The 26,840-nt window shown below is 38.6% G+C and overlaps 2 protein-coding genes across 6 annotated transcripts in view; one reads left to right on the top strand and one right to left on the bottom strand.

The window, feature by feature from the left end:
* Positions 1–23,688, top strand: part of LOC146451271 (trace amine-associated receptor 8a-like) — a 46,125-nt gene extending 22,437 nt beyond the window's left edge. Inside the window, exons 1-3 of one of the 5 annotated variants that reach the window (XM_085099441.1) lie at positions 7,551–8,467; positions 11,746–11,809; positions 21,172–23,688. In XM_085099441.1, coding sequence (XP_084955567.1) covers positions 21,499–22,461 — 963 coding nt within the window. In that variant the 5' untranslated portion in view covers positions 7,551–8,467; positions 11,746–11,809; positions 21,172–21,498 and the 3' untranslated portion in view covers positions 22,462–23,688. Of the gene's footprint in view, positions 1–42; positions 1,157–7,550; positions 8,468–11,745; positions 11,810–18,494; positions 19,689–21,171 lie in introns of those variants that run through there. The other 4 variants (XM_085099442.1, XM_085099439.1, XM_085099440.1 and 1 more) reach the window with 4 other exon arrangements.
* Positions 1–26,840, bottom strand: part of LOC146451270 (vacuolar protein sorting-associated protein 45-like) — a 39,913-nt gene that overhangs the window by 2,439 nt on the left and 10,634 nt on the right. The window contains exons 11-15 of the mRNA XM_085099419.1: positions 25,882–26,049; positions 23,979–24,137; positions 16,865–16,975; positions 15,912–16,033; positions 14,219–14,350 (exon numbers count right to left, since the gene is read on the bottom strand). Coding sequence (XP_084955545.1) covers positions 14,219–14,350; positions 15,912–16,033; positions 16,865–16,975; positions 23,979–24,137; positions 25,882–26,049 — 692 coding nt within the window. The remainder of the gene's footprint in view (positions 1–14,218; positions 14,351–15,911; positions 16,034–16,864; positions 16,976–23,978; positions 24,138–25,881; positions 26,050–26,840) is intronic.

The raw sequence follows: 26,840 nt of genomic DNA, 5'->3' as shown, positions 1-26,840 counted from the left end.
CCCTCCCCCCACCCCCCCCCCCCTCCAAAAAAAAAAGCCGGCTATGTTCTACTAGTGTGTCTGAACGGGGCCTTTGATAATTACATACTATTAAGGAACAAGTTTGGATGAAAATATTGGTCGTAAAGGATATAAAGTGGGGCTGCGTGACCAATTTGCAGTCTCTGTTTTGTCTGTGGTATTACGACAAAAATCGCAAGATTTGATAGCTTAACTGCAGGACTTTCTACCAGTCTCTATTGCTAGGGCAATTAACAAATCGAATGTGGTTTAGCTTTGTCTGCACTCTTATCGACAACGATATTCGTCATCACAGTGGTCAAAATGTTGTGGACTCACGAGGCGCAGCCGAGTGAGTCCACAACAAATTTGGACCACTGTGATGACGAATATCGTTGTCGATAAGAGTGCAGACAACGCTAAACCACATTCGATTTGTTTTTCACCACAATATCAACGTCAAAGAAAATTTTTACAATAACTGTCAAAATTTCCGCGCGCTGATTGACGCGAGCGTTGTCTAGACTCTTATCGACAACGGAAAATCAGCCAATCAGATTGCGAGATTAGAAACAATTGTGGTAAAAAGATATATAGAAGAAATATAGAGGAATTGGGCGTAGAATTTGCTTAAGCTTGGCTGGAGACATGCAATTTTGGTTTCTCTTGGTTTTAACTATTTACATTGTTCAAATAATATGCAGAAAAAATAAGACAAATTTTATCCAATTTCCTACCTGCTAGTAACAATTACGTTTGACCATTTAATATTTGTACCGCCATCCGGTTTTTAAACACACAAAAACTCATAATGAATTGTTTTTTTAATTAGATTTGTAATTGTGAATCTAGCGACATTTGCACAACTCAAATTAAACCCTAAATTATTTTGACATTTCTTGGTATTAAAATGTACATGATCATGTTCGGATATTTGTCAAGAGAAACAAAGCATCTTGAATGAAAAAAAAAAAAAATCCTAAAAACATATAAATAACAAAAAAAAAAAAAATAGCTTTTTTAATTCGGCGTTTTTCTCGTACAATACGGGTGTAAGTTGTTCAGCAAGCACTTCAAAAAACATAAAAAGAGTATCAACTAGAGAATATTGCCTCATATACCATAAACACACCAAACAGAGTACCATCGTATCAACGTAAGTATGTCCTTTTAAGAGACCATCGGCGTTTAGCTAGCACCTTTATGAAATCCCATTAGAATCTCTTCACTTTAAAACATTTCATCACGTGAGCGAACATGTTTCCTGATCCCGTGAATGCTCACTTACACCGGATTCATCTACATAATAAATCATGATGTATGTTTTGAATGAATTTCATTTGAAAAGAACGAAAGAAACAAAACAAAACAAAACAAAACAAAACCGGAAGAAATGAACAGAAATGACAGCCAACATACAAACGAGACGAATTGGAGAGAAAGATAAAAAAGGGTACAAAAGAAATAAGAAAGGAAACGAAAAGAAAAGAGAAAAATGTATAAAAAGTATAAAACAAGACGAGGGAAAGGAAGAGAACCATAAAAAAGAACAGACAACAGATTTCGATGACACGGTTGGGGTCAAAGCTAACGACAATTTTAACCGATTTAAATCACATTTAAAAACTTGTTTTATTTCGTAGTGCGTATCAGTTTTCACTTTCAATATGAATTCATCGATGTCGTATATTTAGCAAAAATGTCAACACAGGTTTAATCTCTTAGCTGTTAGGTTTTTCGCATTTGTAGCGCACATTTGGTCATATTTCAATGGGATTTGTGCGCCTGATACAAGTAATAAATAAGAATGATGTATTATTCTAGAAAGTGACACAGGCAAACTCGGAAGAAAGAAATCCGAGTGCTCCTATCAGGAGTTAATCGGAAGGTCTTAGGTTCGATTCCTGATAGGAGCACTCGGATTTCTTTCTTCCGAGTTTGCCTGTGTCACTTTCTAGAATAATACATCATTCTCATTCATTCGCCAGGCTGGAAATATACCATCACATTTATTTCATAAGTAATAAATATTATTTATTATTATGATTTTAGATTTCAATAACAAAGACCCCCAGAAAAAATGTACAAACATTCGTAATTAGCAAATTCTGTGGCATTGACTCGTTACCCACTGAACAATTTCAAAAGTATCCAAACAGAAAGCTTACTAGTTTGCTAGGAAAGACTTGACTAAGGCGAAAAGATGATTTCATTTTCGCGTGTCTCCAAAGGTTCGTCGCTAACTCTCGAGAATTTAGTTATGACTATTTGTTTAGCCTGGGAAAGCAGACGTCCTTTCGGACTTTTGTGAAAGGCGACTGCCCCTTCAGGCTATCATTTTTTTAGCCTAGCATAATTGTTTTTCCTGCCAAGGTTCCTTTTTTAAAATTGTACATGTCATAGCTCAATATTTAGGACATGAATCAATGTCCTTCGACTCAGTTTTCGTGCGCTACTCATCAAATATCGTGACCGTTTTATCAGTAAATTTTGCACGATTTCCGAGATCGTTAAATTGTGCTAAAACAGACTAAACTGACTTTCACCAGCAAAATTAGATAAACCACTTTAGTTTCATATAATAGGTTCTCCGACTGGAAGCCCAGAGGGCGTCGGCAATGAAACAATTTACTAAAACGTTCTGTCGCAAACCGACAAACAACTTTTATTTTAGATGCATTTGGTTGCACAATACAAACGTTTTGTATCTTTTTAGTTGAATGTCATTATTTCTATCTAACTCTACGTGAACAAGTTGACATCACCTGCAACAGCGCACGTAACGAACACATACAGATGCGTGACCTGATTCTTAATTCAAAGCAAGTTCTTTGGAAATAACATGCAGCTAAGTATTTAATGAAATTATTTCCATTCATTCGTGAGTTCTAAATACAAGCACAAAAATTGCTACAAAGCCGAAGCGGAAGGTCCAAGCAAATTCTCCTGGATCCTGTTTACATAAAAGTGATTTAAAATCGACAACAAATGACAGTTCGACCGCGGCTATGTCAATGTTTTCCGGCGCTAGAAAACAAAAAACTACTTCCATACGTAACAAACACGTCACACATTGAAAGCTCTATATATTCGACGTGCTGTAGTCAGACGTTTTAGCTCTACGAATACTCTAAACAGAGTCGAAGGGAAATAAGACGAAGACAAATTCAGCAGATCTGAATTTTGGAGTTTTCAAGGTTAGCTACTTTGTTGTAATTTCCCAGTTAATTTATTAGGAGATTTTGCTGAGGAAGGTGACAATGAACACAGCAACATAGACGGGGGAAAAACAAACCAAAACAAACTGAAGAAATGGCGTTTTCGAGTTTGTATTTCTCGTTAAATCCAACTGTATATTTTTTAATTTTAGATTCCATCGAATCGACGATTCCTTTTCCAGACCTAAACCCTGGATAAATATGTTACCAAGTTTTCAGTCTGTTCTCGTCGAAAAACAGGCCCATTTTATCGAGTAAAAAGGGCAAACGAAAAATAGAAAATCCACCCCAAAATTATAGAAAAAAACCTGACGTTATCTAAAACAAGAAGCCTTTACGGCGTGATGATTCAAATGAAAGATACTGAGTAGCAGTTTCTTGTTATGCTGTACGAGGTGGTTCTAGCTGGTTTTAAATGTCGTATACGAAGACGTGGCCATACGAAACGGAAGCTAAGAAGTAGTGCTTTGTTGTGGTGTTATTTATCATGCTCTACAAGGATGTTGCAACGTTTTGTGTCATTGCATGCATGAAATCCTTAAGTGTGTCCATTCAAATGAAGATTGTCTAGCAGTATTTTCTTGTATCGCTGTTTAATGATTTTGCTGTACTTTTTGTGCCAACGTGATAACTTCCCAACGTGGCCATTCAAAATGGTGCGTTTTATAACGCTATACAAAGTGGTTTCGTCTTTGGAGTTTGTGGGTGAAGTCCTAAAAGGTGACCTTTAAAGTTCACCGAGCAGAACATGCAAGCGATGCTGTTTGTTTTAAAATAGCTGGTGCAGAAATGTCTTCAAATTTGAACATTTGTCGCCGCTTTTTAAGTCTTTTAACAGCTGTTAAAACAACCGCAGGACTCTACCGCCCGCCATGGTTACACGTGTTTTATTACCACTTCAAATCGGCGATAAAAGCTACGTGTTTTAAGAATTATATACGACCTTGCCTCCTTCGGAACAAGACAATCCCTATATATGGATCTGATTCATAGTCATATGGAAGAAGTCTTTCAGTTTCGGAAGCTTCCGTCAACACTTGGACGATTCCTGATTTAAATTAATTTGATATTTTATTTTATTTTATTTTAAAATTGAGGCTCGCTTTTTTACCGATACCTGCCGAGTACAAACAGTATACATGGCGTTGACTTATATATTTTTAATCTGAAGACTAATCCGGTTTATTAAAAACTTCATAAATATGGACACTTTGTCTAGCCCCAGCTTTTGGTTTACTCAACAACCTTGGAAACCTTTGTCCTCTTAGCTCTGATCAACACACTAACGAATCACTTAGGTTGAGTTGTTTGTGTAAGCGGAAACTTCATTCAAATTCAAAAAACTAGCATGTCATTTTTACATTTAGACTTGAAAGGATAACAAAAATAGCACAAACAGTCATTGAAAACACATTTTGTACAACCAAAAGATGTCATTGTCCTATCTATAATGATCATAAGCTCAGCGCCTGTCTGCCGTCAATCTTGTTCTCAGAGGCTGCGATCCTTTTGGTTAGCACCTTGCCCGTTCCGCTGAACCTTTAATCTCATGGCCTAAATGTTCAAACAAGCGGTAAATTTGAAAGTGTGACCATTCAAATGAAAGCTACTGAGCAGTACTTTCCTGTGGTGCTGTTTATTATGCTGTACAAGGTGGTTCTAACTTTTGAGTCTGTGGATGAAACCCTAAAGTGTGACCGTTCAGATGAAAGCTACTGAGCAGTACTTTCCTGTGATACTGTTCATTACGCTGTACAAGGTGGTTCTAACTTTTGAGTCTGTGGATGAAACCCTAAAGTGTGACCATTCAAATGAAAACTACTGAAGAGTACCTTCTTGTGATGTTGATTATTATGCTGTACACTTTCATTTCAGTAGGGTATGGTAGGATACTTATCAACAACAGCCCGGCAAAAAAAAACAACAACAACAACAACAACAACAAAAATGTGATCAAAAAAGGATGGTAAACGGAGCTGAATCTACAAATTGTGCTGTTCTTTTCCAAAACATATCATTTTAAAATGTCTTCACATATGAAGATTTCTGCCATTGAAAGTCTTCGCAGCCAAAGGGTTCAAACATTCGCCAAGATTGTACACGCACTGCTGAATTAGTAAACCCATGCTATGAAAGTTAAGTGAAGAGAATTAAGTGTGTCAAGAATAAACGGCATTATTTTTTTTTACAGAAGAGGCAAGCGTATATCTGTCACCAATCTTACTGAGAACTCAGATTCATACTCATGTAGAAGTAGTCTTTCGGTTTTCGGAAACTTGTCAAGCTTGTGCTTAGTTTCATATATTATATTTATCCTTCAATGATGAGTTTTTTTGGATTCAACAACCTTTGTCTTTTGAGCATGCGTTCAACGCCATAGGTAAATCGTAGTCAGGTCAACGCTTAATTGTGTTACATCAAAACTTCATTCATATTTAAAAGTCCAGCTTCTTGTTTTTTGGCTAAAACTTGAAGGACAATAATAATAAAACGGTTCCTTACAATGCACTTTCCCTAATCAAGACGTCAACGTGGCTTTCAATAACGGACAGTAAACATATCGTTTGAGTTTGATAACAAAAAGAAAAGGACTGTGAAATGCCAAACAATAAATCAAATATATACTCTTCAAGCGTTAAAAATGGCAAAGGTGCGGCAGATTTAATTTGATTCAAATTCAAATTCAAATTCACAAGTTAATTAAATGAAATTAGAATTTAACACGAGTTTAACCCCAACAAAATTGAGGCCGTCGGCAAGTCACGTCCTGGCAACTTTACATATACAACGGTATTGTGTTAGCATTGAGAATCGGAGGGAATCCGAAGGCGTAGAAAGTATCCAAAAGCACTCTCGGCTTGTCAAGGTTAGCTATTTTTGCTGTTAAATTTTTTATGATGTTACTTGATTAATTCCACGAACAACACCAAAAGTTTGCAAGTTTGCTTTGTCTTTTCTTCTGCATGGCAACCAAAGATTCACTGTTTTAGATTTACTTTCAAAGCTCTGAATCTGAGCTTAATCAACAAACTATACAACTTCCTGAACAAGCTTGTTCGTTCCGAATTGGAAAAATGATCAAATTCTTTTTTTGTAAGTTTAACCAGAAGCAAGCTCGTCTAATAAAGGTTTTTGATTATGCCGCTCTTAAATTTGCCGACAGCAAAGAACATCTCTATTAACGAGAGTGCGACCTACAAAATAAACATTTTCCTAATGCCATTTTCTCACGCGTTTCCAAAACGAAAGACTCTCAGAGAACGATTTGACCTCAAACAAAACAGTTCATTTGAACACTTTTTTCCGGAAACGCAATTTAATGAAACCAATTCGTGTGCGGTCGATCTTAGCGCTCCGTCTGGGCATTCTAGGGCTGGTGAGAATGATTAATACGTAGACTAGTTTAGCCAGATTGGCTAATTCGTGAAACCCAAAAGCTCAATTCAGATTTTAAAAATCTAACTTGTTATTGTTGGACAAGACATGGCGGAAAGGATAATGACAATAGTTAAAACAATCCAGTCTTCAAAACTCATTTGACATGAAAAGATGTCACTAGGCTTTCCGGAATGACTCGTAGGCTTAGCGACAGGTTTTATTTCTTAAGAATATCGACTATAAAATGTCAAACAACTGATCAAACTCTGACGCACTCTACAAACATTAAACAAAGGGGGGAAAGAATGAGGTTTAGTTTTGTTAAAAACCACAATTGAGCACTAAGTCGGCAACAACGAATTTCGACCCGCTAGTACAGATGAACCAGCAATAAAAATGGAAATAATTGTTTCGCAGTTCTCTTGAGCGAAAACAATGCGGTAGAATTGTAGGGCCCTCGCAGTTTCTGAATGTTCCTTTCTCAGAAAAGGTAACCACATAAACTCGTACCTTCTTTTATTTATTACTCTTTTAATCAATTTAGCCGCTTATAAGGTTACTCAGTAAGCTAGTTTGCACCTTAGGCTTTTTTTTAGAATTTGTAGGATTTTGATTGCTTACCTGAAAAAAATTTAAATTTTAAACACGACCACATGAGCATCGCAGTAATTTTTCATTACCTATAAGTCAATGTTGTTGTTGTTATACTTGCAATATGAAAGACGAAATGTCACACACGAATAACAAAGCTACTATCACATTTATTGCATTGCACATATGCCACTAATCGACATTTCAATCATAGGAGTACGCAGGATGTTTGTCCCATGAACCTAGTTTAACTAGTGGCCCTAGCACCCAAGAGTCTCCTGTATAGCTCAGTGATGGAACTAGTGGTCGGAATGTCAAAGGTCCTGTTTGGAGAACTCAGATTTTTTCTGAGTATACCTGTGTCACGATTGAGGAACATCTTTCTGATGAATCTGATAAGTGTGCCTTAGATCGCCAAGAGTCCTTCGATAGCTAGTTCATATTCATGCAAAGTGAATACAGCTTGGTTGGAAACAAAACATCACTTAGTTCCTATAAAAATATTGTAATTTGCAGCTGTGAATTTACCACAGAGGGCTTTTCAAATATGGGACTTGTTTTGCAAAACTTGAACAGACACAAGACAGTCATTCTCTTTTCACTTTAACATTTATAATTCATAGAGGGAGTGTTCACTTATTTCATACTTGTCTATCGATTTTGCAAGCAATTAGACGGGGAATCGAAGAATTATTCACCTGATGTTTCTCTGGCTTAGGTAAACAAGGAGGGTTGACAGGATTAAAACTCTTCAACTGTTTGACTGGAAACCTTAACGCGCTCATGTCAACTCTCGCGCACTTTCGACAGTTTAACTCTTCCCTACTATTTTCTTCCTTCTTTTGCACCTGCAACAGCGCACGTAACAAACACATACAGATGCCTGACCTGATTCTTAATTCAAAGCAAGTTCTTTGGAAATAAAATGCAGCCAAGTATTTAATGAAATTATTTCCATTCATTCATGAGTTCTAAATACAAGCACAAAAATTGCTACAAAGCCGAAGCGGAAGGTCCAAGCAAATTCTCCTGGATCCTGTTTACATAAAAGTGATTTAAAATCGACAACAAATGACAGTTCGACCGCGGCTATGTCAATGTTTTCCGGCGCTAGAAAACAAAAAACTACTTCCATACGTAACAAACACGTCACACATTGAAAGCTCTATATATTCGACGTGCTGTAGTCAGACGTTTTAGCTCTACGAATACTCTAAACAGAGTCGAAGGGAAATAAGACGAAGACAAATTCAGCAGATCTGAATTTTGGAGTTTTCAAGGTTAGCTACTTTGTTGTAATTTCCCAGTTAATTTATTAGGAGATTTTGCTGAGGAAGGTGACAATGAACACAGCAACATAGACGGGGGAAAAACAAACCAAAACAAACTGAAAAAATGGCGTTTTCGAGTTTGTATTTCTCGTTAAATCCAACTGTATATTTTTTAATTTTAGATTCCATTTAATCAACGATTCCTTTTCCAGACCTAAACCCTGGATAAATATGTTACCAAGTTTTCAGTCTGTTCTCGTCGAAAAAGAGGCCCATTTTATCGAGTAAAAAGGGCAAACGAACAATAGAAAATCCCCACCAAAATTATAGAAAAAAATCTGACATTGTCTAAAACAAGAAACTTTTACGGCGTGATGATTCAAATGAAAGATACTGAGCAGTAATTTCTTGTTATGCTATACGAGGCGGTTCTAGCTGTTTTTAAATGTCGTATACGAAGACGTGGCCATACAACACGGAAGCTAAGAAGTAGTGCTTTGTTGTGGTGTTATTTATCATGCTCTACAAGGATGTTGCAACGTTTTGTGTCATTGCATGCATGAAATCCTTAAGTGTGACCATTCAAATGAAGATTGTCTAGCAGTATTTTCTTGTATCGCTGTTTAATGATTTTGCTGTACTTTTTGTGCCAACGTGATAACTTCCCAACGTGGCCATACAAAGTGGTTTCATCTTTGGAGTTTGTGGGTGAAGTCCTAAAAAGTGACCTTTAAAGTTCACCGAGCAGAACATGCAAGCGATGCTGTTTGTTTTAAAATAGCTGGTGCAGAAATGTCTTCAAATTTGAACATTTGTCGCAGCTTTTAAGTCTTTTGACAGCTGTTAAAACAGTCGAAGGACTCTACCGTCCGCCATGGTTACACGTGTTTTATTATCAGTTCAAATCGGCGATAAAAGCTACGTGTTTTAAGAATTATATACGACCTTGCCTCCTTCGGAACAAGACAATCCCTATATATGGATCTGATTCATAATCATATGGAAGAAGTCTTTCAGTTTCGGAAGCTTCCGTCACCACTTAGACGATTCCTGATTTAAATTAATTTGATATTTTATTTTATTTTATTTTATTTTAAAATTGAGGCTCGCTTTTTTACCGATACCTGCCGAGTACAAACAGTATACATGGCGTTGACTTATATATTTTTAATCTGAAGACTAGTCCGGTTTATTAAAAACTTCATAAATATGGACACTTTGCCTAGCCCCAGCTTTTGGTTTACTTAACAACCTTGGAAACCTTTGTCTACTTAGCTCTGATCAACACACTAACGAATCACTTAGGTTGAGATGTTTGTGTAAGCGGAAACTTCATTCAAATTCAAAAATCTACCATGTCATTTTTACATTTGGACTTGAAAGGATAACAAAAACAGCACAAACAGTCATTGAAAACACATTTTGCACAATCAAAAGATGTCACCGTGCTTTCTATAATGATCATAGGCTCAGCGCCTGTCCGCTATCGATCTCGTTCCCAGAGGCTGCGATCCTTTTGGTCAGCAATCTCGTAGCCAGAGTCCTTAGGCTTTTTGGTCAGTGGGTGGGCGCCAGGAGAGACTCTGGGGACATCGAAAAAATTCAAATTTTTTGATTGGCTGTTCCGTCAAAGTTTCTATTGTTTTACCGCAGAAATCCGGCGGTAATAAAATTCGATGTCCCCAGGGTCTCTCCTCCCGACTAACCGCTGGCCAAAGAGCCTGGGGACTCTGGGTACTAGATTGTTTGTTCAGCACCTTGCCCGTTCCGCTGAACAAGGGTAACGAAGGCTCTGGAGACGAGATTGGTCCTGGCCATATGTTTCTTATGAAACTAATCAAGATAATTCATTTGAAAATCGAGAAATTTTATCTTTGGTGATTATTTCCTTTAATCACATGACCCAAATGCTCAAACAAGCTGTAAATTTGAAAGGAGAAATTGGATAGTGGTCATCATCGACGTTTTAAGGGGTAAATTCAAAAAGTAGATACCGAATCCAACACTGCTCTGGATCTAGAATTCCATTGAACAGAGCCAAGGTTGAACGAACCGTTTAAAATACCCGTTAAAATTTAGAAAATACTCTCAAATGAAACCACTGAGTATTACTGTGCTGTGATGCGGTTTGTTATGCTGTACAAAGGGGTCCTCACGTTTGAGTCTGTGGATGAAATCCTCAAATGTGACAATTTGTAAATGAAAGCCAGCGAGCAGTACTTTCCTGTGGTGCTGTTTATTATGCTGTACAAGGTGGTTCTAACTTTTGAGTCTGTGGATGATATCCTAAAGTGTGACCATTCAAATGAAAGCTACTGAGCAGTACTTTCTTGTGATATTGATTATTGTGCTGTACACTTTCATTTCAGTGGGGTATGGTAGGATACTTATCAACAACAACCCGGCAAACAACAACAACAACAACAACAACAACAACAACATGTGATAAAAAAGGATAATAAACGGAGCTGAATCTACAAATTGTGCTGTTCGTTTCCAAAACATAATTTTAAAATGTCTTCACATATGAAGATTTCCGCCCTTGAAAGTCTTCGCAGCCAAAGGGTTCAAACATTCGCCAAGATTGTACACGCACTGCTGAATTAGTAAACCCATGCTATGAAAGTTAAGTGAAGAGAATTAAGTGTGTCAAGAATAAACGGCAGAAGAGGCGAGCATATATCTGTCACCAATCTTACTGAGAACTCAGATTCGTACTCATGTAGAAGTAGTCTTTCGGTTTTCGGAAGCTTGTCAAGCTTGTACTAAGTTATATATTTTATTTTTTCTTCATGAGCTTTTTTGATTCAACAACGTTTTCGACTTGTCTTTTGAGCATGCGTTGAACGCCATAGATAAATCGTAGTCAGGTCAACGCTTGTGTTACATCAAAACTTCATTCATATTTAAAAGTTCAGCTTCTTGTTTTTTGGCTAAAACTTGAAGGACAATAATAATAAAACAGTTCTTTACAACGCACTTTCCCTAATCAAGACGTCAACATTGCTTTCAATAACGGACAGTAAACATATCGTTTGAGTTTGATAACAAAATATATGGACTGTGAAATGCCAAACAACAAATCAAATAAATACTCTTCAAGTTTTAAAAATGGCAAAGGTGCGGCAGATTTAATTTGATTCAAATTCAAATTCAAATTCAAAAGTTAATTAAATGAAATTAGAATTTAACACGAGTTTAACCCCAACAAAATTGAGGCCGTCGGCAAGTCAAGTCCTGGCAGCTTTACATATACAACGGTATTGTGTTGTTACACATTTTTTTAGCATTGAGAATCGGAGGGAATCCGAGGGCGTAGAAAGTATCCAAAAGCACTCTCGACTTGTCAAGGTTAGTTATTTTTACTGTTAAATTTTTTATATTTTACTTGATTAATTCCACGAACAACACCAAAAGGTTTGCAAGTTTGCTTTGCCTCTTCTTCTGCATGGCAACCAAGGATTCACTGTTTTAGATTTATCTTCAAAGCTATGAATCTGAGCTAAATCAACAAACTATATAACTTCCTGAACAGCTTGTTCGTTCCGAGTTGGAAAAATGATCAAATTCTTTTTTTGTAAGTTTAACCACAAGCAAGCTCGCCTAATAAAGGTCTTTGATTATGCCTCTCTTAACTTTGCCGACAGCAAAGAATATCGTTATTAGCAAGAGTGCGTCCTGCAAAATAAACATTTTCTTTATGCCATTTTCTCACACATTTCCCAAACGAAAGACTCTCAGGGAACGATTTGACTTGAAACAAAACATTTCATTCGAACACTTTTTTCCGGAAACGCAATTTAATGAAATCAATTCGTGCATGTGCGGTCGATCTTAGCGCTCCGTCTGGGCATTCTAGGCCTGGTGAGAATGATTAATACGTGGACTAGTTTAGCCAGATTGGCTCATTCGTGAAACCCAAAAGCTGCATTCAGATTTTAAAAATCTAACTTGCTCTTGTTGGAAAAGACATGGCGGAAACAATAAAGACAATAGTTAAAACAATCCAGTCTTCAAAACTCATTTGACATGAAAAGATGTCACTGGGCTTACCGGAATGGCTTGTAGGCTTAGCGACAGGTTTTATTTCTTAAGAATATCGACTATGAAATGTCAAACAACTGATCAAACTCTGAAGTACTCTACAAACATAAAACAAAGGGGGAAAAGAATGAGTTTAGTTTCGTTAAAAACCACAATTGAGCACTAAGTCGGCAACAACGAATTTCGACCCGTTAGTACAGCTGAACCAACAATGAAAATGGAAATTCATTTCGCAGTTCTGTTGAGCGAAAACAATGCGGTAGAAGCGTTGGGCCCTCGCAAGTTCTGAATGTTCCTTTTTCAGAAAGGGAAACCAAATAAACTTGTACCTTCTTTTATTTATTATTCTTTCAATCAATTTAGCCGCTTATAAGGTTACTCAGTAAGCTCGCTTGCAGTTTAAGTTTTTTTTTAGAATTTGTAGGATTTTGGTGCTTACCTGAAAAAAATCTTAATTTTAAACACGACCACATGAGCATCGCAGTAATTTTTCATTGCGTATATGTCAATGTTGTTGTTGTTGTTGTTATACTTGCAATATGAAAGACGAAATGTCACACACGAAGAACAAAGCTACCATCATATTTATTCCATTGCACATATGCCACCAATCGATATTCCAATCCTAGCAGTATGCAGGATGTTTGTCACATGAACCTAGTTTAATGGCCCTAGCTCCCAAGAGTCTCCTATATAGCTCAGTGATAGAACTAGTCGTCGGAATGTCAAAGGTCCTGTTTGGAGAACTCAGATTTTTTCTGAGTATACCTGTGTCACGACTGAGTAACATCTTTCTGATGAATCTGATAAGTGTGCCTTAGATCGCCAAGAGTCCTTTGATAGCTAGTTCATATTCATGCAAAGTGAATACAGCTTGGTTGGAAACAAAACATCACTTTGTTCCTATAAAAATATAGTAATTCGCGCCTGTGAATTTACTACAGAAAGCTTTTCAAATATGGGACTTGTTTCGCAAAACTTGAACAGACACAAGACAGGAATTCTCTTTTTAGTTTTAACATGCATAATTCTTAGAAGGTGTGCTCCATTATTTCATACTTGTCTATCGCTTTTGCAAGCAATTAAACGGGGAATCGAAGAATTATTCCTCTAACGTTTCTCTGGCTTAGGTAAACAGGAAGGAGGGTCGACGGGAGTAAAACTCTTCAACCTTCAACCGTTTGGCTGGAAAATTTAACGCGCTCATGTCGACTCTCGCGCACTCTTAAGACTTTGAACTCTTTCATACTGTTTTAATCCAAACTCCAACTTCTTTAAAAAAATCTTTTCATGTATAAATTACTTTTGTTTGCGTATGAATGAAAACTAATTTAACATAACATAAACTATGCACTTAGCTTCGCTTTCATAATGAAGTTCAGAGTAACTTGGAAATGGCCTATTTACCTGTACTTCCGATGGTATCTCTGCAAAAATATCGAGGGAAAAAATACGAAGTCCATCTCCAACATTTTCTCTCTTCTATCCAGTGAAACGAAACAGCTCAAAATATAGCCAATCAACATACAGGCACAGTTTCAAATTACCCAATCACAGTTAACCTGGCCAACGGGCGCACCAAAAAGGCGGGAAATTTTCCAAACGCCTTGCAGTATCATTCCACGAAATCCGGGCTTTTTCGGTAAAAAATATCGGATTTTTTTTGTTACGGATTGAGCTGAAATCAAATAAAGAGTATCCTATGAGAACCCTTACCTCTTGCAGTTATGAATTGTTGTACCACCGAGCACAATCTTGACTCCTGGGAGGGTTTTGTTCAGGTTGTAGACGGCAAAAGCTTCTTCATACGTGGTACCTCCGACCATGAACACGATGACTTCTTGTGGTCTTCAGAAGAAATCAATTTGAAAAACAAGAAAAGGAAACAAGTAAGCGCCTTATAGAGAGAATCCCTACACAAGGGGCATCTTGGCCAAGAAACACATAATTTGCATTTACTTTAAACACGTTGATTTACATAAGCGACTTCAAAACTAGTTTCGTTTGAGAGTTGGTTTTGTCGTGATCAAGATGTTTAGGAACAATTTCTTGACTTTGACAAGCAAAATTTCGCATAGCCACACAAGGAGAATTTGATGAAACTAAATCGTATGGTTTATCTCATTGTAACCCAATTTTCGCATTACTTCGAAAAGCGTTTAAATTTCAATTTTTCCTTCCAAAGTCTCTCTAAACCAGCTTTCATTCTGTACAATTTGTTAAGGTAGACAATAAACTTGAACTATATTCCACATTCCTTTTCTTCAGTATTCTTTCTCACAGATTTTATAAACTAGAAAACACCGTATAAACTTAACCCTGCCACTAAGGGTGAACCGACAACAGTTTTCAAATTGATAATCGATTTACTACGAGTACAATATCAATTGACATTTGAGTAATTTTTGCAATATATACTAAAAACGAGTAAAGTATAAGCTGCCCAAACACAAACAGGAAAAAATAATTATGTTGATTTTGTACAAGAAAACAGTAACAATGATAGAATTTTAAAAATCACGATCAAGGGTGGAATATAAACGCCACTTTTTCTTCCGAAATTTCTCGTGAGCATCGATATTTTACAGGGCGGCGAACCCAATACCGTTGATAAGGCGAATTTCACGTAAATTTTACGCGCGTGCGGATGTGAATTTAGGTGACTCTATGTACGTAAATAAAATCGGCAACGGTGCACAAACCGTTTGCGTGAACATAAAAACTTGAACAGCGCTCAACGTTTCCACAGTCACGTAATTTTATGTGCGGTGGGTAATTACAACAGGCGTGAATTTCCACTGTCGCGTAAATTTTACGTGCGTACAGACATAAATTCGGCTGCCTTTACGTACGTAAACAAAATAACAAGCGACGCATGAACGGCTTACGTAAACGTAAAATGATGAGCGCTGTTCAACTTTTTACGTTTACGCACGCGGCTCATACATCGCCTCTTATTTTATTCACGTATGTAAAGCCAGTTAAATTTACGTCTATACGCACGTAAAATTTACGTGTCAGTGGAAATCCACCTTTACGCAAGGCTTTCGAATATCGTTTCTCGTATGTTATTACGTGCCTACAGCCAGTTAAATTTACGTCGATACGCACGTAAAATGCACGTAAAATTTGCGCAGCAGTGGAAATGCACCTTTACGCAAAGGTTTCAAACATCGCTTGTATCGTTTACTTACGTAAATCCAGTTCAATTCACGTCCGTCCGTACGCACGTACGTACAACTCTCCTATCATACCCACAACCAAGACTGTTGCTCGTGTGAAATACTACGAAGGAATTTCCCAACACTATCGCTGTCTGATTTTCATTATTCCAGAGACTCAAAATTGAGATATTCTTGAATACAAGCGGGATGAAAATTACGGATCATTTTCTTTGCTTAAAGCTCACCTATCTCGAAGAACTGTTGAACCAAGATAAGGGAATTGAGCTTCTTTGAGTTTTCCTTTCACCAAGCTGTCGAGTGTTTCCGACAGCAATGGAGTATGCTGAGTGTAGATGTTCTCAACTCCCTGAAATGATCAGTACAGAGAAAATGCTTTGTGAGCAGGTTACAACAACAACAACAACAACAACAACAACAACAACAACAACAACAACAACAACAACAACAACAGCAACAACAGCAACCGACCTGATACTACCCGAAAAAGCCATCTTTCGACCCGTACAGATCATGGACTAATTTCGTTCATTTAAACTGTGGCTCGTTCTCAAATCGTGAGACCATGAAATACACGCTAAAGATTAATTTGTCAATTTGAACTATTGTTTGTTCTCAAAGCGTGAGATCAAGAAATACACGTTAAAAAAGCGTCCACTTCTTGGTCTCATGCTTTGAGAACGAGTCATAGTTCCAATGGACAAATTTAGTCCATCTGTACGGGCCAAAAGATGGTTTTCGAGTCACAACAGGTCGACAGTATTGGACACAAAAAATGGATCGGAGAATTTACTCTGCAGTGTACGTTAAAGTGCTAAAGTGAACCCGTGAATTTCCCACTGAGCGTTAGACCTAGTAAGGAAATGGGAGATCGCACGAGGCAAAGAAAAAAGTCTTTGGCCTCGGCAGGAATCGAACCCACGACCTCCGAATTTGATCGTCCGCCCGCGTGGTATTCTTTTTATACCGTTCGCGCGTCTCGGAATTTCAAATATCGTTTCATGGCGCATGTTTCCAACGAAAACCACACTTGACTTCCACTGATGAAGGGCTAGACCCGAAACGTCTGGAATTTCTTTTGGCACTTTTCTACCACTTACCTAGCGTTTATAGCTTTGCTTTATAACAAACAACAACAACTTTTATTTAAAACACGGTGGGTTTTATATACAGTACCTACCTTTAATCCCTTAAAAAACCTCCTTGTTAGTGACAATGGAGTTTTGTTTTGACCAAACAGATCACTGCTTCGTACACTTCTGCCACCATATTGGATAAGAGCAGTCATAAGCTGGTGTAAAAATGAGAAAAACAAGGAAACAAATTTATAGATTAATTTATATATGAAAATACTATGAGTCTTAAGACTCAAGAGGCTTAATTCTTTACAAGTAAATGGTCAGAGGCGGAACTTATTTGAGTTTCGCTCATAGAGTTGTTGAAGAGCAAGGCTTCCTCTCCAAGTAACAAAAACACTTTAAGGTGATTCCCTCGAAATAAACGTTGTCGTGAAACTTTTCTCAAACTTTCTGTGATTGTTCACTACTATATAACATTTTGAGAAATGCAATAAAAAAGATAGGTCACCGTGCCCGCGAAAGAGCTACGATCCATTTAATTTACTCCATAATCGCTAGCAATATTCGCTTCCAAAAATGAGTTTATTTAATCAGTTACTGCCATGTCTGATAGCAACAGAAGTTACATAGATAAAGCATAACTTAGAAAAGCGTTATACATAGAATGTGTGAGGCATAATCGGCAACTAAAGAAAAATTTCTTCGCAGGAAAGCACAATATGAAGCAATATCGACCCAAAACGTTTCTTGCGTGCGAGTTCTCGGTATCACTAATTTATGCTAGCGAGTGGTGGACAAGTTCGTATTTCCGGCAATAACTCATTTTTCTGTCGTAAAATTTTCCTAAAAAATGTTTGAACATTAAGAGGATAACAGCTAAGTTAAAATAACGAGATAAAAAAAAAAGATAGGTCACGGTGCTCGTTTAGGAGAAAATAACCCTTTACAGTATTGGCTAGACTCGGCATCAAGGAGAACACAGTGTTTTCGGGCTGCGCGCGGTAATGACGTACGAACTTATGCGCAGTGATACGATTCATTGGTATCACTTTAAATAATGCTTTTACAGATAACCCACGAGGTAATTTCACGGATTCCGCAGAATTCTTGCGAACCCGACAGGGACGAGGAAAGATATCGGCAAGTAAAATGTCCGCAATTAGTATAATCGAATAAGAAATTTATCCCTCCAATACAGTACACTACAAAGCTATAAATCAGGATACAATTGAGAATAGTGCAATGAATTATGCTCCTAAACCTTTCCGTGGGGGGACAGGGGGGGGGATGGGGGAGGGGGGATCCTCGGAATTTATAGGGGGATGTGCCGCCGGTTCTCCAAACCCTGGAGAACCGACGTTTTCACACACAACCTTTGAAAGCGATACCCGTCCTTAGACGTGGCCTGTCAAATCAGACTTCAATCGAATTGTTAAAATCTGTAGCCATTTTCAGACCAAAACCGCTTAAAAAAACCATAACCTTTGGCGCGGTACATACGTATATATACAGCTTGTTTCCTAGTTTATCTTAGTATAATTGCATCCTATTTTGTTTGTGCTGAGCCCCAAGCAAATAACTCGAACTGTTGCGGCGTCCCTATCTGTATCTTTTTTTTTAACCTTGCATTCACAGTATTGTCCCTGGCAAAGCCAATAAAGCTAACAAAATACAACACAAGGAAGTAACCCCCCCCCCCCCCCCCCTCACCTCCCCGCCCACAATGCGTACAATGCGCTCTCGTATTTTTCCGGTCCGATAGGTACGAAGTACTAGAGTAATAAATATTAAATTTCCTGATCAATTAAGACTGTAGCGTCAAGAAGCGAGAAAAATAGCCTAAAACACCGCCTGTCTCGACACAATAAATCGTTTTTTAACCTCATTTAATAAAATGTAAACATTGCAAAGAAAATATAAGCAAAAACTGATTATTTCAAATAGTGATTTAAAGTTCTCTGATGAAGCAAGATAAGAGTGTGCCGCCATTGTAAATCCATTAAAACGCGGTTTGATTGGCAACACAAGCCCATCAAAAATCCCTTTAACATTAAAAATTAGCCTGCGATAGCAGACGGCTTTTTCGAATCTTGAGTACTTTCACCTTGGTTTAAGATAAACATCTCAAGTTTGAAATAGAAATCTTATACCTACGTCGTTCTAGTTATTCCGTTTATTCTTCTCTAGACTTCGTACAGGCGTGAATTATTTCCTGCTTACTCAAATTAGACATAGAAACCGTCTGCGCGCAAAATATTTTCAAATAAAGAAAAATAAACTGACAAAAAAAGAAGAAGCATATTATTTAGTTAATAGAGTTCTTGGCGTGGTCAAACACTAATGTCTAAAACTTAAATGAATGATTTTTCGATTTAATTTCAACAAATATAATTCATCGCTGTTTGGATGACATTTGTACTCGAGGCATAATGTTACCTAGTTCTGAGATTTTGTACAAAAAATGTGACGAGCTGTAATAAAAAGCATAATGTTGGTCTTTTGAAAAGGAAATAATTCATCTTTTTCCTTTGACGAAAAAGCAAACAAAACAAACTAAATATGTACTTATGTGCTGACTTACGCATGCTTAAAAAAAACAGCGGAATGAAGTGCCAGGAAAAGGCGTTTAGAGGCAACAAAAGTGGCGTTTTCCGCCGATCACAAAGCGCAATTTAAAGTGTAAAAGTATCAATATCACTCATATGTAAATGATGGCCATTGCATTATCAAGCTGTGTTAGCTCGTGGACTCATTGAATTGAACGCAAACAGGACAAACATCATGTGCTTACAATAGAAGCGTATTGATTTAAAATGTGATATGGGTAGAGTTTATAAGACGTGACGGCACGTATTCTTCCCTAGAGCACCACAACACACAGCACCAGGAGCGGCGAGTTTTATTCGACGTGGACGCAATTTTTCTGTGAGTACATTCTAATCACCCCTTTCAATTTCAAGAATCTCCGAGTTAGACATCGAAAAACAAAAAATCCAGCGGTTTTTGTTCTTCTGTATATTGACAAAACTCAAACTGCATCGCGAGGAAATGCTGCTTAATAGTTACATTTAGGATTTCATCCACAGACTCAAACGTTAGAACCACCTTGTGCAGCATAATAAACAGAACCACAGGAAAGTGCTGCTCAGTAGCTTTCATTTGAATGGTCACACTTTAGGATTTTATCCACAGACTCAAAAGTTAGAACCACCTCGGACAGAATCATAAACACCATCACAGGAAATTACTGCGCAATGGCTGTCAGTTGAATGGATATACTTTGGGGTTTCAAACATGAGCTAAAAAGATAGAACACTTTGTAAAGTGCAATACACAGGATCGCATGCTTCATGCTTTTCTGTACAGACTAAAAAGTTAGAACCACCAAGTAAGGAGTAATAAGCTGGAACAACACAGAAAAGCATTGTTCAATAGCTTTAATTTAAAGCGTCTACCTGTAAGAATCGAGAACTGCATTTCAGCGACAACTTGGTCGAATTTCTGATATTTCGTCTGGAGATACTCTATGATTTTCGAAAATAGTTAATCCAAGGGTATCTTCAGACTAATTGTCAGAAATTCGACCAAGTAGTCGCTGAAAAGCAGTTCTCGATTCTTACAGGCAGCCGCTCTTAAATATTGAAATTACAGACTTTCACCCACAGACTCAAAAATCATAACCACCTTTTTACGGCATCAGAAACAGCACCCGTAGTAATGAGTACTTTAGGATTCCATCTACGAACGTGAGAGTTAGGTCTGCCTTAAATTAACAAACGTTTGACTCTGAAAAGATACGGGTTTGTGAAAATTTTACTACAAACATCAAATTCGATTTTCTCGTATAAGAATATTGAACGAGCAGTTCATTGCTAGACAAGAGGAGCTTGTGAGCAGCTTTTAATAATGCCTGAAATCGTGGAGCTAAAAGGGTCGATTTAAGGAAAACTGACGGAAATTGACTTGCATTAGTGAAAAGTATATCTGCTCTAAAAAACACTGAAAACACAAAACTCTCTCGCGTACTACTAGCGAAGGAAAACACTCGCATTTTTGGTGGCGAATGTTAAAACGGGTAATTCGCAATGGGAAAGAAAATTGACAGCTAAAAAAACGATGTCTTCGTCGAAAAGAACAATTTCAAATTTGATATTATCCATTAGCTATTTACAGCTGTTAGTGCTAAGTAAGACCATTAGCTAAATGTTACAATCCATGAACAGTGTTTTAATTCGGTATAATTATTTTCCCCTTCGGCCGCGGTATTAGGCATACTATAAAAAAAATGCCTGCCTTTTTCAACAAACTTTTACAAAATGCTGCTATTTTTAGCAAGCTATTTCATTTTAATTAACATCAAGCCCGCAGTTTTAATTTATTTTAATTACCATTTGCTTCAATATTTCAGGGACGCGTTGAATTTGCATCTGAGCGGAGACAGCCGAGGAAATCACTCAAAAACATCGTAAAATCCTTATCGCTTCCAAAGCACCGACTATCAGATTTTTTTTTGTAGAGAGGAAGATATTGCTTTACCGATAGCGTGAACAGCTTACGGGTTTTAATTTTCTTTTCTGACGAAGCAGAGGTAGCCGGAGGCGTGACTAAATAAAAAAAAAGAAAACAAATACAGTTTGTGAGTGAAAAACAAAAAAAATTACACAAAATTGACTGAGTAAAGGAACCACTGGCACTCTGTAAAGCTCAGAAAACTTGGAAGAGAAAACGCTTAAACATGTCTGTCAATAATGACAGCAACATCACAGTCGAAGAGCTTGACAAGGAGGAATCATCCGCAAGCCACAGAACTGGAGCATTTATCCTGTATGGGCTACTTTCTTGTTTCATCGTCATTGCAAACAGTTTGGTTCTTTTGCTGATCTGGCGAAAGCGACGTCTGAGGACCACGTCGAATTTAATGCTGACAAGCCTGGCAGGCAGCGATCTTCTAACTGGACTGCTAGCGGTGCCGATGGTAATTGCGTGTTCGGCAACGTTACAGCGCGCAGTTTGTGTCGCCATGGACATCTCCAATCGTTTCTTGGCGTTCTCCTCGGTGGGTCATCTAATTCTACTCTCTATCGACCGCTATATCAGAGTCACAAAGATGCTACAGTACCCTTCCATCGTGACAGAAGAGAGGGTCGGCAGGGCGCTGGGGTCGGTTTGGATTCTCGCGCTTCTGGCTTCATTAGTGCAACTCACCTGGCTTCTACCCTCCTTACAAGACAACACTCTCATTCACATTGAGCTGTCCTACGACTTCTTCTGCATGGCTGTCCTTGTTGTGCTACCACTTCTCTTGATGGGGGCTGTTTACACTAAAATATTCGTCCAGCTTCGGAGGCAGAGCAACGAGATCCATAGCGAGCTCTCCCGCGGACGCTCGTCTTCCAGGGTTAATGCGGGGAGGAGGGCAGTCAACGAAAAGAAAATCGCTTCTCTATTTATCGCAATGATCGCAGTTTTCATCTTCGGTTTATTTTTCTACTTTCTCTGGGCAATAATGGACGACTTAGAAGTTCTGGGCTTGCATGACATATCGCCAAACAATATGAACATTATTGCCATCAGCATTACCTTCTTCCGTTTTCTCACCGCGTTGTGTAATCCACTCTTGTATACGTTTATCAAACAAGACTTTCTAGATGCTTTGAAATCGTTTGGAAGGGGATTAAGAGATTCGCAAAGGGTTTAACGAACCCGTATGTGCAATGCTTACTCATAGAAGGATTAATAATCAGTGTCAAGGATTGAAGTTGTTGTATAAACGAACGTTGATAACTATTTAATGACCTAAGCCTCAAGAAACTGAAATTTGCGAACAGAGGAATATCTTATGCATGCAGGATGTTGAAAAAACAGTAATACCTGCATATCTTGACACCATCACAATCAAGTTGACTTTCAGTCTCTTCGTAGTGTAAACTATCGTACAGGGACAAAAGTCTTAAAATAATAATGTTGCAACAAAATAGAGATATAGAGAACATAGAGTGATATGGTGACTATAACGCTGGGGATCTGTTCCTGTCGTATTTTAAGGAGTTTAACCGGGCTTTCATTTGAATGCATTTTGTGTCTGATGAAGAAATCCTTAAATGCGACTATTTAAATGAAAGCTACTGAGTAGTACTTTCCTGTGGTGCTGCTTATTATGTTGTACAAAGTGCTTCGACCTTTTGAATCTGTGGACAGATTTTAACATGGAAGCAGTGATAGTTTTTAGATAACTCGTATATATTAGCCAAATTCATCTAGGTATCCCTCAGTCGGTGTCCAAGGAATTCGGTAACCTGCCCTAGGTATACAGAGGGCATAGTGGTTAACTGTGTTTCCCCCCTCCCCCCCCCCCCCCCTCCTCCGCCAGTCGCACTTTGTAATAATAATTCCCGTGCTTTACAGGAAGACAGTCAGCTGTCGCACGTTGTACTTACAAGCTATTAAAGACCTTTTAATAAACAGCACCTATTACCAGCAGTAATTTTGCGGACACTTTACAATTGCGCAAAAGAATTATAAAGTGAAACAGGCAGACAACAAAGAACGACAGGTGTTGAATTAAAATGCGACGTGGTCTGTGAAATCAATTTCGTTGAAACTGGGTACGCTAGTGTATATAGACGTGGGTGAATGCGACAAATGTCATATTCCTTCCCACGAAGGCCTTTACATGAAAAGTTCACGAAAAGTTTCCCCCGGGGAATATATCATGGAACACAAGGTTTTGTTTTACAATTTAAGTGGATGGGTGGGAGTTTCATGTGTAAAATATGTTACCTAAGTCATTGAGAATACAGCTCTAAAAATTTGTACTGTAAGAAAGTAAAATACTACGTATAAAATGTTGCCAAACTAAAAGCTGTAGATGCAGAATGTTGGATAGGTAAGGAAATACTGTGAATAAAAATATAGTTGCGCGTGATGGATGCCTCGCATTCACTATGCTTGTAATTCTCTGCTCTGTACTCGAGTTCTTTGAGCAAATAAGGCGACTGTGAGCAATCTGTGAGCAGAATCTTGGATAGTTAAGCGAACACTGTGAATAAATTAATGAAGCTACCCGTGATAAATACCTCGCATTTACCATGCTTGCACTTTTTATGCGTTTGAATTCTTTGAGCAAACAGAACGGCTGTAAGCAATCCCACACGACAATAATTAGTGGTACAGCACGTCCCACTTAAACAACAATACAGTTATAGAGCTTTGTACCTTCTTATAGTGTTCGCTAACTCCACGTCGCGACAGCATGTTCAACAGGCCACCCACGTCATTACTGCTGTGTTTTTCATAGCGCAGGGCGTACAGGGCCACCATTCTCATCATGTCCAGCTCGGTCACGTTGTCATTGGCTAATTGCCGACGAATATTCTGAACGGTAAGAAATTTCCCATTAGTGAAGCTCACATTAAATTACTAATTACTAGTTAAGTATTGAGTTTAGCATAACCCGGTGAAGTGGCCGAGTATAAGGCAAAAAGCGCAACCTGATTTGATAAGCAAGGGCGTTCTATATTTAACAATTATAACACGAGCGCGCGTTTGATATGAGGTGATTTCACTTTACAAGAACAACCAGAAGACAACTAAGTGGTCGCTATTTCTCGGGCATGGTACTGTATAATGGCTCATATTCCATGACTGCTGACTGACCAATTAAATCCCTGGAATTGCATTATACAATAACCTAGTCTTTAATAACTCAATATAGACTGCCCTGTGAGCGCAAGCAAGGAAAACTGCTGAACCCACAAACCGACTAGCGAGGAATAAATCATTTTTACTGCAATATTTGTTGAACAGATCGGTCATCGGATTATGCTAAAACAATCAGACAGCTCGCTCTCGGTTTTTATCGACTTTCTATCGGCACCTCGTATCAGCCGACAGAAGCCAAGAGCGAGCCGCCCGATTGTTTATTAGGAACCAGGCCAAGGGCGTGCCACCATCATCACACACTTCATTTCAATTCAGATTGAAGAGTAGCACCTAAGCTACATGAGTGTGGGTTCAAGGTGGCTAAAGGTACAAAAAATACGGAACTTAAGCAGAAACAACAGCGACCACAACGAGGCGTCAGAAAATGAAAGGTTTAAGCCTGGTTTTCACCAGCGACTCAAGCACAGAAGCAAGCACAAGCGCAAGCATAAGAATGCTTATTTCACCATGATAACGGCCTCGACGCAAGAGTAAGCCGCGCGCAAGCACAAGCGCAAGGATCAAAAGTTTTCCTTTCCTTTTCTTGTGCTTGTGCTTGCGACGCGTTCGTTTTCACTTGACATAAAGCTCTTACGCTTATGCTTGTGCTTGCACCTGTGCTTGCGTCGCTAGTGAAAACCAGGCTTTAATGAGCAAAATACTGGCCAGCTCTGCGAACGCGCGTCAGAAATTTTGGCACATTCCTTTACCGTCCGACTTTGCAAAACTACAACGTGAAATGACTAAATTCAAAGGTTGTATAGAAAAAGTTGACTATGATGACTAGTTTAACTTTCTCTTTCTGAACTTTATTTGAAGGATGTCCCTACTCAACTTGCTTATTTTTAACTGTCCGCAAGCAAGTAAGGAAAGTAAGACTGAAAGAGCAGTTTTCAATTGTGTCGAAAGAAATTTCGAGTTTGCTTTAGTTTTGCATTACTACGCTCTGTGATTGGTTAACAAAACTCGCGCCGCTTTCTCAACCAATGGGAATCCAAACCAAAACCAATCGTGTTTTGGCCGCACGCATTTTCCCGCGCTTGGCGCCAGTTACATGTATTTGCTTCGAATTCTCATTGGCTCGTTGTGTTGTTTACATCTGTTGCGATTGGCCAGAGTGATTAAGTACTAAGAAGAAATATATCCCAGGAAGCTTCACTTTACTCTTTGTGCGCGACGAACTTCACGAAGTTGCTTTGAATGATGATAGCTACGCCCTTTCTTCATTCCAAATCTCGCTATTTTCACCATCTCAAACACGAGGCGAAGTGTAGCGATCTAACTGCGAAGTGATCGTGTAAAAGCCAATGCAACTAACCATTGCTTCTAGCCAAACTAAGTAGCAATTAGAATATATCTCAAGCTTTCAACCTGTGACTCCATTTTGCCGGGTCTTTTAGATAATCTAAACACTTGCCTGTAAGGCGGATGAGTGGTCGCTCTGAGAGGTCAGATCCTGCTCAACTTCGGACACATCCAGCAGCGATTTTTCAGTTACCAAGCGAGACAACTCGCCCACAATGGTAACGTGTTTAGACACAGTTCCTGACATTTTCTTGAACTGAGGATAATTTTCTACAAAGGCCTGTTGACAAAAAGAAACAATGAGACAATTAAAATAATCATTACAGGTAAAACGACAGGGCTGACAAACTTTCTCACACAGGCAGCAATCGGTCCACACAAGACATTTCTCAGGGTCCCATAGGGGTTTAGGGCCCCAGGTCTTCGGACCGAAAAAAAATGCGGGACCTCTGGTCTCCATTTACTCCATGGGATCATTTAGCCAGAGTGCGCATTTTTATGCCAGGGTTCCAAGTACAGTCAACTCTCGCCTTGCGGACACCACGCTATTAAGGGCACCCCGATAATACGGACAACAGCTAAATTTCCAGAAAAAATTAATCACAGATGTCTGACTGAAACAAATTCCCGCTATCAAGGACTTTCGCTATTATAAGGGCACTAACTCGCGGTCCCGAGGGTGTCCGCAATAAAGGGAATTGACTGTTGAGAAACGTTTCACGCTCGGGGCTTCATGACAAACAGTGTCACCTATTTTAGTGTCATTTTGAATAGCCAGAAAATATACTGGTATCGCTGGAAATGTTAATTTCGTATTAGAGAAATGGTTCTTTGTCGAATATTGGCGTCGTTTTGACCAAAATACACACAAATTAAACTTCCGTGACAGTGCCCCTTTAAGACTCCAAAGATCACGCCTCTCCTCCCCTCCCCTCCCCCATCACCGCTTTGTGACACTTATCTGCTTGCTGATGCTGATGCTGATGCTAGTTCCTCCTAGATGGGATACTTGTCCATTACAGAGTTACCACCCCCCCCCCCTACCCCGCCGCCCCGCTCCGCCGGAGGGCC

Source organism: Pavona decussata, unplaced genomic scaffold (genome assembly GCF_977016875.1).
Source record: "Pavona decussata unplaced genomic scaffold, jaPavDecu1.1 SCAFFOLD_391, whole genome shotgun sequence".
NCBI classification, from domain to species: Eukaryota; Metazoa; Cnidaria; class Anthozoa; order Scleractinia; family Agariciidae; genus Pavona; species Pavona decussata.
This window is presented reverse-complemented; position numbering and strand designations above follow the sequence as displayed.